Genomic DNA, 9,932 nt, shown 5'->3' with positions numbered 1-9,932 from the left:
ATAATAATAATAATAATATAATAATAATAATAATAATAATAATAATAATAATAATAATAATAATAATAATAATAATAATAATACATAATAATACATAATGCATAATACATGATACATGACGTCTCAATTTTATTTTTAATTAAAAAAGAAAATTTCTAATTTTTTTTTCCTACTTATAAATCGAAGGTCCACTCGGAAGCAATCTCTCTATCTGTCGAATAAAGAAAAGGATGATGAGTGTTTTCACTCTGAAAGGATTCTCTACACCGCACCTTCACTATACACCACTTATGTGATATTGAATTTTGTTGTTGTTGTACATAATACATTATTATTATTATTATTATTATTATTATTATTATTATTATTATTATTATTATTATTATTAAGAGGTTTGAAATGGGATTACTGAAACTATAACAAAATGCATAAATACCCTTTATAAACATTTACAATAGAGGGAAAAAAAATCATTAACCATAAGCTTTTTTTTATAATCACCATTTCATTATTTATAAACAAATGCAAATAATTACAAATATAATAGTATAATTAATATATTAAATATATATAGTCTTAATATTAGTAATAAACCTTGAAGAATAAGGAATACAATATATACTATTGTCTGTCACATCACTAAGTAATAGAGATGAAACATCCTAAAGGGAATACTGCATTATACAGTATTTCTTTTCGTTATTTGAACCCCCTCAAATAAGAGAAATTATTTGACCCCCTTGAAGAACTAGGATCCCCCACAACAAAAACAAGTGGGACCTAAATTCATTAAAAAATAAAAAACTACAATAAATGAAATAATCCATTGTTTGTGGGTCAGATTACATAACAACAGAAAAAAGAGGAACGTTACAAAAACATGACTAAAAAAAAAAAAAAAAATCTAAATCTCACTTTTAAAAAACATGGCCAAAACTAGTAAACCATTTATCCACCTTCAAAGCAACTAAATTTATCAGGTATTAATATAGATATAGATTCATAGTATAGCTCAATTTAAATTTCTTAAAAAAGCAAACAGCTGTATTCTGCATCTGCAACATCAAGATTTCAGCATAATGCAACATCTTCCATGACCATAAAATACAGATTTAACAATACCAAAAATATAGAAAGGATATATACAATACATAAATGATATAACTATAACTCAGCAACATTGTTAGGTGCCAAATCTAGACTAACTTCATCAAAAACAGGCATACTTCTAACAATTTCAAGAATCTGTGTCAGTTCTCTATGAACATAACTAAACCGGTCCTTAGAAATCATCGATTCCGAATACAAATCTGAAGTGAGAGAATTAAACGAAACAGAACACTCATCGTTACTATCCTGTATCGTTATATGATCATCAGAGATAACCAGTGAACTATCTAACCGCCATCTTAAGGGAAAATACTTTTCGGGAATTTGAAAATAGTTCTTGAGTACAAGTACTCGAATCGAATGTCTGCATAAAATACCTGAATGTTCGTATTCTTTACAAGAACAATGAACTTGTTCGTTATCTGGTATCCAAATCACGAAACACTCAGTTTCCAATTTATTATAACGGCGAACAAGATACGATCCGTTTGCCATATCTGTTGTTACATACTGCATGCACAGCACAAGTTCATGTTGCAAAGCGTTAAATGCATAAGGAGAAAGAACAGTCCGTGCATGTTCTTCGAGGGGCAAACATGTCTTTATTGGTAAACACGGTACCCTCTCTTTGTTGTGAAGAGCAGCATTTGCGGCTACACTTACCTGGGCAGAATAAGGGTAAAATTGTCAATCTTTTTAGACCATGGGAAACGTTAGAGCTGGCAATGTGGATTGGCGGTACAAATATGAAGGATGGGGTACTTTTTTTTTTTTTGGGCGAAAAACAAGAACCTTATAAGGAACCAAGGATCTTTCATCAAAAATGAATAACAGGTTGTTGATTTTGGAGAAAGTGGTAGCTTTTGATAATGGTCCAAAGAGATCAGGTCACTTTGGGCTGGGTCGTTAACACTTTCTTGCCCATTTTGTGTTACATTTCACAGATGATTAACGTCACAAAAAAACATCATAAGAGATATATTGCTAAATAATGAGCTACTTCTGAAAAAAAGTGATTAAAAAGGTTTAAGTACTTGGAAGCACTTTGGGTGAGTTTCGACCCCTTTAACCACCGCAACCCGTATGTCCAGTTAAAGAAAGAAATGGGTCGGAATGCCACCTTTGGGAAACTGCTTTCAGATGATGAAAGCATAACAAACCTGTTCAAAAAATATCTTGAAAGATGAATGTGGAGTCAAAATACTCTTCATGAATTTATCCACTGACTTCACATAGTCAACTGTCATTGTATGGGCAAGAAAATAGCCTCTGATGTAAGCGACGGGCCATGAAGCTCGGTAAGAGAATAAAAGAGCCACATGTTTATCTGACTCAATACCAAACCGAGCCACGAGATGGTTCCATTGGTTCTCAAAATCATCTATGTTTACAAGATGACATACCAACTCAAACTCGGATTTGAACTCAGGATACTGCAATCCAATAGATGCAGAGAACCAGCTGGACAATTTAGATAGCACGTGCCATGTGCATATCACATGTTTAGTGTTAGGTAATTCAGTTGCAATAGCATCTCTGAGACCTGAATCGAAATCGGTTACAATTGTCTGCGGGTGATTTCCTCTCAAGAAACGGATGAAAGCCTGTTTCAGACAAAAGACCGCAACATGTTCAGGTAATGTGATCAGGTCAAAATGGGTAATACTGGTGCGGGTTGAAACATAAGTAACCCGAAAACACTATGGGTAAATATTCTGTTTCTTTTAGAGATTTATGTGTCAACGTGATTAAACAAACTATAGTATTTCAATAAGAATAAGAATAAGAATGTAATATCTTGAATACACGACACTATAGCATTACTTTCAATCCTTTTGAACAGTTCAATCCACATAAATCATAATCCGAATTGGCCCATTTAAACACATAAGGTTTTCCCTGTTAAGGCTAACTGGCCCATTTAAACATCCCGAATTGGCCCATTTAAACAGATAATGTTGTTCCCGTTCAGGCTACCTGGGGAAGGGGAGTATTTTTACTCAGATGTACGTAGCCTGATTAGTTATCTAACCAGCTGAACTAATGGGCCAGTTAATTGGCCATTTAGAGGTTACAAATACTGAACAATCATAAAAAGTTTGTCAACAAACCTGCAAGGCCCAAGAAAACGACTGAGAAGTTTCATCTTGAAGTAAAACGCACCCTAGTAAAAACGCCCTACCATGATTATCAATACCAAACCACACACCAAGAAGCATATTATACGTGATGGACCTATACGTGGTTTCAAAAGTTACAACGTCTCCAAAAACCGAAAAAGCCCGAACAGAATCACCATAAGCCCAAGCCACATTTTCAACTTTACCATTCTCATCAGTCGTAAAATTATACACAAATCCATCATCCCTTTGTGCAGTAGTTTTAAAACCCTCGATAAGTGCCAACATATCAACTTCTCGTTTTTTAGTCAGCATGACATCATTTTCTTGAACGGTTTTCTTACACGTCCTCACAAAGTTCCTAACATCTTTCTCAATAAAAGGTAACTGTCCCGGCGGGACCCCTTTTTCTAACTCTAAAACTTTTAGTATCCGATTAACAGGAAACCCGGCTTTCGTAAGTAACAAAATGCGTTCTTGATCAGATTCTTGAATTTTTCTGTACGCGGGTAGTAAACGTACTTGATCATCTTCTAATAGCTCGTGATTATGAATGTTACTAAACTGAGAAACGTACCATTGGGACCCACCATCAACTATCTCTTTCGTTAAGTACATTTTTGCATCACATCCACATCGTACTGATTTTCGATCCCTCGGGTGTTCTACGTTCGCCTTTTTTCGGGGCTGATTAAAACCAGACCGATAACAAACAAAGTCTCTCCTATAAACCCCAAGGTTTTGACTTTCTGTTGACCGTGCTTTTCTAATGGAAAACCCGTTCTTTCGGGCAAAGTTACCGTAGTAATCAAAAGCTTCATCGTCACTTTTAAAAATCTGACCAACATACGGTGTAAAAATAACATCTGATACCGATGATGTTACTCCAGTACTGTTTACCGAATCTGACCCTGCGGTTGTTTGATCATCTCCTTCGTATTTCATATAACATTTCCAATCTCCACAAGGGCATTGCTGCCGTCGAATCCAAATGTTGTTTAACGATTTTGTTGCCATCTAACTAACAGTAATCCTGATATGATCAATATTTAGATTATTAGCTCATATTTACTTCAACAGGTAACTTGAGCCACACAACTAGTAATTAACACATTTCATCATATGAGCCTGTAAACATTTTGCAAAAAAATGACCCACACAAGGGGTATACTGAACATATCCTAAATTGTAAGTTCATTATTAACATGATTAACAGCAACATATAATGTTAACAATCAAGGCATATCCAGAAACATTTCATAATACAGGTTTAACAACTTCTTACAAGTTTAATATACATCAAACAGCAACAAAATTCATATTGAATTAGATTTGAGAAATATATTAGGTTTAATTAACATTGAAGTTCAAAACGTTAGCTTATATGAAGATACATATGTATTTCGCTCGCATAGTAACCCTTTTCTCAATAAAATTTAACAGATATTGATTCTACTTTGTAGATATAAAAATCTATCAGAGGACAATTGGATCAAAACATAAATTAAACAGGGAAAATTGACATACCGGAAACAAAAAGTAGTTTTAGGGTTTTTGAGATGATAACACCATAAAATTAAAATCGAAAAAACAGGAGACCTAATTATTTTCAACGTTCTTTCATTTTGCGTTGCTACTCTTTATTCTTTCTACATAATTTCCGAGTGTTTCTTTTGTTCTTTGAAAGAAAGTGTTTGGCAAATTTTATTCGAGAAATACATCTTTCTTGTACGCTAAGTCGATAATTAAGAAGATGTCCCATTTTGTGTTGTCGAAAATAATTAATGGGTCCCTGAAGGCCCAATTCTATTACAAAGCCTAATTGTTACTTTGTCATAATCTAAAAAGATAGGAGGATTACACCAAAACGCAGTTTTTGTCTAAAGCGTTCGAACAAATTACACTTTTTATGACACAACAACAACACTATCAAATTCAGAATAGAAGAGAAGTCATTTTCCATCCATGTGTATCCACATGCACGTTCACGAATAATATTACTACTAATTATGTCGCCCAGAATAGTTACCATGAGTTATTTCTTTTTTGAAAAAATAAATAAATAAAAAATAACGCGGAAAGTATGACTAATCCGATCTCTACACTCAAGAGCAGAAAGACTGCTTCCAATGGGACACTTTTATAAAAAATAAAATAAAAAAATGTACATAAAACTCCATAAGTTCAAACAAGATTCGAATACAAAAATGTTCGAACCTTCCATTGGCAGATTTTCATATTCGATGCCCCGACTGAAAAAGTTCGAAACTGTACACTAGTTTTAAACATCCTTCAAGCACAAAAATGCTCAAATGCTACCATGGCCGCATTTTCAAATTTGATGATCAAAAAATAAGATTCGGACACGTACACTAGGAAAAATGTTCGAATTTACCATGACCCTATTTCAAATTCGATGACCAAAAAATAAGTTTCTAACTTGTACACCAGACGGTGAAACATCAAATTATATTACATATGATTTATTAAGAAATTTAACATGTACACCGTCTGGTGAAACATCAAATTAATTACATATGATTTATTAAGAACGTTATATTACGAGACACTATCATATTTCAAACTCGAAAGCGGGCCTAAGTGAAAATTGACATTTCAGACACCAAAATGTGTAGCCAGTGACGTCACATTTTAAAATTTTCACTACTGAACAAATATTTGAATGTAGACGACTACACGAGTCACTGTTGCATTACAAAGGGTTACAAACAGGTTAGTCGTGTATAATATAACAACCCAAGTATAATTTTCGATTCCGTTACACCAAATTCTAAACGAAATGACTATCACACCCTTTTAGCTACGAAAATTATTTTCAATCCGACCTGCATGACCTGGGAGGTCAACGACACGTCAATAATGTTCAATGTCTCACAAAAACAGTTTTTTTTCGTTCTCATCACCTAATTAAAATCTTCAAGCTTCAATCTGTCCGTGGCTGAAGTTGCTTTATCGCTGACATCATTCATGTCCGGCTCCTATGAAGCTATGAGCTGGCGATTTCCTAAGTCCAATTTGATCAATCATATTTCTCACATTCTCTGCATCTTCCCATCTTCCTACAGCAGCATATATATTCCCCATTAATATATAATTACCAGTGTTCTCAGGTTCCAACTCAAATAACCACTTTGCAGCCAGTTCACCTAACTCCACGTTTTCATGAACCACACACGCAGCCAATAACGCACCCCAAACCGCATGATTAGGACTGGTCGGCATTGTCGTAATTAACCTGTACGCCTCCTCAAGCCTCCCTGCTCTACCAAGAAGATCAATCATACACGTGTAATGATAAGGACGAGGGTTGACTTTATGTTCTTTTAACATGAACCGGAATAAAGTCAAACCCTCATCCACCAAACCTGAATGGCTACACGCATGCAAAACAGAAGTAAACGTTACTTCATTTGGTTCCACCCCAGATTCAACCATTTGATTGAATAGTGAAACAGCAGTCTCTCCGTTTCCGTGTTTCCCGTAACCAGATATTATCACACTCCATAAAATGATGTCCCTTTCTTTTAAGGGTATTTCATTAAAGGTAACATAAGCTTGTTCCAAAGCTCCACACTTTGAATATATATCGACTAAACCAGTCGCTAAATCACTTTTTAAAACAAACCCTGATCTTATTAAATAACCGTGAAAACACGTTACCTGTTTAAGATCCGTTGTAACAGCATACGCAGGTAAAACACACTTTAACGTTGCTTCATTTGGTGCTACACCTTTTAATCTCATTTCTTTAAACAACATTATTGCTTTATTACATAGCCCGTTTTCAGTGCAACCAGACAAAATTGCATTCCATGGCGCCGGTCTTGTTTTCGACGTTTTGTTAAGCACACGAAAGCTATACGTGACAAATACACATTTAGCATACATGTCAATTAACCCCGTTTCAACATTTACATCAGTATCGAGATCGTTCTTTATTGCCCATCCATGAAAGCTTTTACCTTGTTTTAAATACTTTAACTCCGCACACGCTGAAAGTAACGAAGCTAAAGTTAACGCGTTAGGTTTAACGTTTTCTATAAGCATCAACGGGCAAAGTGATATTGCACTTTCGGCATCACCGTTTACAATGTACCCGTTTATCATGGATGTCCACGTCACCACATCTCTTTGACTAGTCTCGTTAAATATAACTCGTGCATCATCCATTCGACCGCATTTTACATACATATCCACTAATGCATTCCTAACGAACAAATTACCATCCAAACGTTTCTCTTTTACCAGATTATGAATCTTTGTCCCGATATCTAACTCTTTCAGATACGCACATGCAGGTAGCACAGAAACAACGGTGGCATTATCGATCTCCACCTCGGCGCTCACCATTTTGTTAAAAACGCTTAACGACTCGTTAGCACATCCGTTTTTAAAATACCCGCTTATTAACGTATTCCATGAGACCACACTCTTGTCATACATCCCGTCGAAAACTCGTCTAGCCCCATCATTATCGCCAAATTTAACGTACATCGCCAGCAACGAGTTACCCACAAAGGTATTTGAATCAACACCACTAGTTATAATCAAACCATGAACCGATAACCCAAACTGTGACAATGATAATTCAGCACACGCCTTAACCACAAAAGGGTATGTGAGTCTATCTGGCCTTGTTCTTCCTGACCTGAACATTTCCACAAACACCTGGAGTGCATTATATGAATATCCTTTTTCGGTATACAGCTTAATCACACTATTGTATGAACGCTTAGTTCTCTGATGCAATCCATCGAACAGTTGGCGTGCATACGGAACATGCCCAGATAACGCGTATCCAGATGCGAGGAGAGCAGGAATGTAGCGAGACTCCCATTGTGCAAGGAGGCCCGATATGATGACATAAGCATGAAGCTTCGTGATGTTTGTGAGAGATTTGTTTGCAGCATAACTGTATAACAGAGACTCAATTTGAGTGGCAGTTGGGACTGTGGTTCGGGTAAATAAGTGGCTGATATTTGAAAGTGCGTTCGATTTGCCATTCATGACTTATTAGGGCGTACTGTCGATATAACCAAGAACAGGATGAGCAGGCATCTGTAATGCAATTGTAACAAGCATTGTTTATTATAACTTGTAAAGCAGATACATTTATAATAGGTATAGTATAATCTACATCAAACGATCCCCAAATTAGTAATTACAGGTAAGCATAGTTTTGTGGTTATAACATAGACACATAATAGCACTTCAATTAGCATAATACGGAGTATATAATTAGGAGCAGAGCTTATAAGCTTATAACAACTCGGCTCTAGCCCTAATCTACGGATTACATTTGTACTGTAATAGATAAACGATAAAGTAACAATTTTGATTACAAAAGAATTAAGAAACTTACGGTTATAATCTAGGGTTTAAAAGAATTTGACTACCGGAAACGTCACCGGCGACGAAGGGGCACAATACAGGAGATGCGGCTCTAGTATGAATGTGTGATCAGATAGTTAATGGATTATGGACTAAAGTTGATTTTATTGATTGGGCCTAATTATCCATCAAAATTCAGTATAGAGCTATATCTGAAAGTGTTTTATGATCCATTAGTTACAAAGGTGCAAATAATAAGTCTAGCTATTTGCAAACTATTTGACATTAAAGGTATGTTTGGGCAAAGCCCTGTTGATAGCTTATATATAAGTTTACACTAACTGGTGCTTATGTTTTGGGTAATTGTTCAAAATACACTTTTTTTTTTTTTACTTCAAACAAAATACACTTTTTTTTAAAAATTGTCTTTTTACACCATTCGGTAGACGGGATTTCCGTCTACCACCTTTATCTGTCGTCTACTACCATTTTTACAAAGTAGTCGACGGTGAGATAAAGGTGGTAGACAGAATTTACAAAGTAGTCGATCGTCTACTGACTTGTTGTTGCTGTCTACTGCCTTGTTGTTGCTGTCTACTGCCTTGTAGACACTAACAAGGGAGTAGACAGCAACAACAAGGCAGTAGACAGCAACAACAAGGCAGTAGACGGTCGACTACTTTGTAAATGTCTGTCTACTGCTTTGTTCTCGCTGTCTACTAACCCTGCCAGTAGACGGGAATTCGTCTACTACCTTTATCTCACCGTCGACTACTTTGTAAAAATGGTAGTAGACGACAGATAAAGGTGGTAGACGGAAATGCCTTGTAGACACTAACAAGGGAGTAGACAGCAACAACAAGGCAGTAGACAGAAACAACAAGGCAGTAGACGGTCGACTACTTTGTAAATGTCTGTCTACTGCTTTGTTCTCGCTGTCTACTAACCCTGCCAGTAGACGGGAATTCGTCTACTACCTTTATCTCACCGTCGACTACTTTGTAAAAATGGTAGTAGACGACAGATAAAGGTGGTAGACGGAAATCCCGTCTACCGAATGGTGTAAAAAGACAATTTAAAAAAAAAAAGTGTATTTTGTTTGAAGTAAAAAAAAAAGTGTATTTTCAACAATTTCCCTTATGTTTTTTATAAGTTTCACATCATAAACATTTGAACTTGATTTTTTTACTTGTTTTTCCTGTTTGACTTACCGGTGATTTCCTTAAACTTGATAATCCGATCTGACATTCCTAGTAGACTTTTGCGGTTATTTCTTTAAATTCGATCACCGATCTAACTTTCATGCTTGACTTTTCTTTTTGACTTTTCAATGAGATCTCTTAAACCTTC

At 35.5% G+C, this 9,932-nt stretch overlaps 2 protein-coding genes across 2 annotated transcripts; both read right to left on the bottom strand.

The window, feature by feature from the left end:
• Nucleotides 1–1,017: 1,017 nt before the first annotated feature.
• Nucleotides 1,018–4,945, bottom strand: LOC139852556 (putative protein FAR1-RELATED SEQUENCE 10). Its single transcript, XM_071841853.1, has 4 exons — nucleotides 4,758–4,945; nucleotides 3,222–4,263; nucleotides 2,271–2,714; nucleotides 1,018–1,773 (listed from the first exon to the last, which is right to left on the bottom strand). Exons 2-4 carry the CDS (start codon nucleotides 4,245–4,247, stop codon nucleotides 1,165–1,167), a joined length of 2,079 nt encoding a protein of 692 aa, XP_071697954.1. The 5' UTR covers nucleotides 4,248–4,263; nucleotides 4,758–4,945; the 3' UTR covers nucleotides 1,018–1,164.
• An 884-nt stretch (nucleotides 4,946–5,829) lies between these two features.
• On the bottom strand, nucleotides 5,830–8,708 carry LOC139852834 (pentatricopeptide repeat-containing protein At5g39350). The gene is made up of 2 exons (XM_071842169.1): nucleotides 8,614–8,708; nucleotides 5,830–8,309 (listed from the first exon to the last, which is right to left on the bottom strand). Exon 2 carries the CDS (start codon nucleotides 8,256–8,258, stop codon nucleotides 6,213–6,215), a length of 2,046 nt encoding a protein of 681 aa, XP_071698270.1. The 5' UTR covers nucleotides 8,259–8,309; nucleotides 8,614–8,708; the 3' UTR covers nucleotides 5,830–6,212.
• Nucleotides 8,709–9,932: the final 1,224 nt, after the last annotated feature.

Source organism: Rutidosis leptorrhynchoides, chromosome 6 (assembly GCF_046630445.1).
Source record: "Rutidosis leptorrhynchoides isolate AG116_Rl617_1_P2 chromosome 6, CSIRO_AGI_Rlap_v1, whole genome shotgun sequence".
NCBI classification, from domain to species: domain Eukaryota; kingdom Viridiplantae; phylum Streptophyta; class Magnoliopsida; order Asterales; family Asteraceae; genus Rutidosis; species Rutidosis leptorrhynchoides.
Note: the sequence above shows the minus strand (reverse complement) of the source record. Positions and strands in the feature narration are given on the sequence as shown.

What these genes read in the sequence shown, in the direction of transcription:
- LOC139852556 (XM_071841853.1), bottom strand. Translation starts at nt 4,247, where the DNA reads ATGGCAACAAAATCGTTAAACAACATTTGGATTCGACGGCAGCAATGC. An exon ending in CGTTTTCTTGGGCCTTGCAG is followed by an intron (nt 2,715 to 3,221) that starts GTTTGTTGACAA and finishes TGTCTGAAACAG; the next exon opens with GCTTTCATCCGTTTCTTGAG. An exon ending in TCAAGATATTTTTTGAACAG is followed by an intron (nt 1,774 to 2,270) that starts GTTTGTTATGCT and finishes TATTCTGCCCAG; the next exon opens with GTAAGTGTAGCCGCAAATGC.
- LOC139852834 (XM_071842169.1), bottom strand. Translation starts at nt 8,258, where the DNA reads ATGAATGGCAAATCGAACGCACTTTCAAATATCAGCCACTTATTTACC.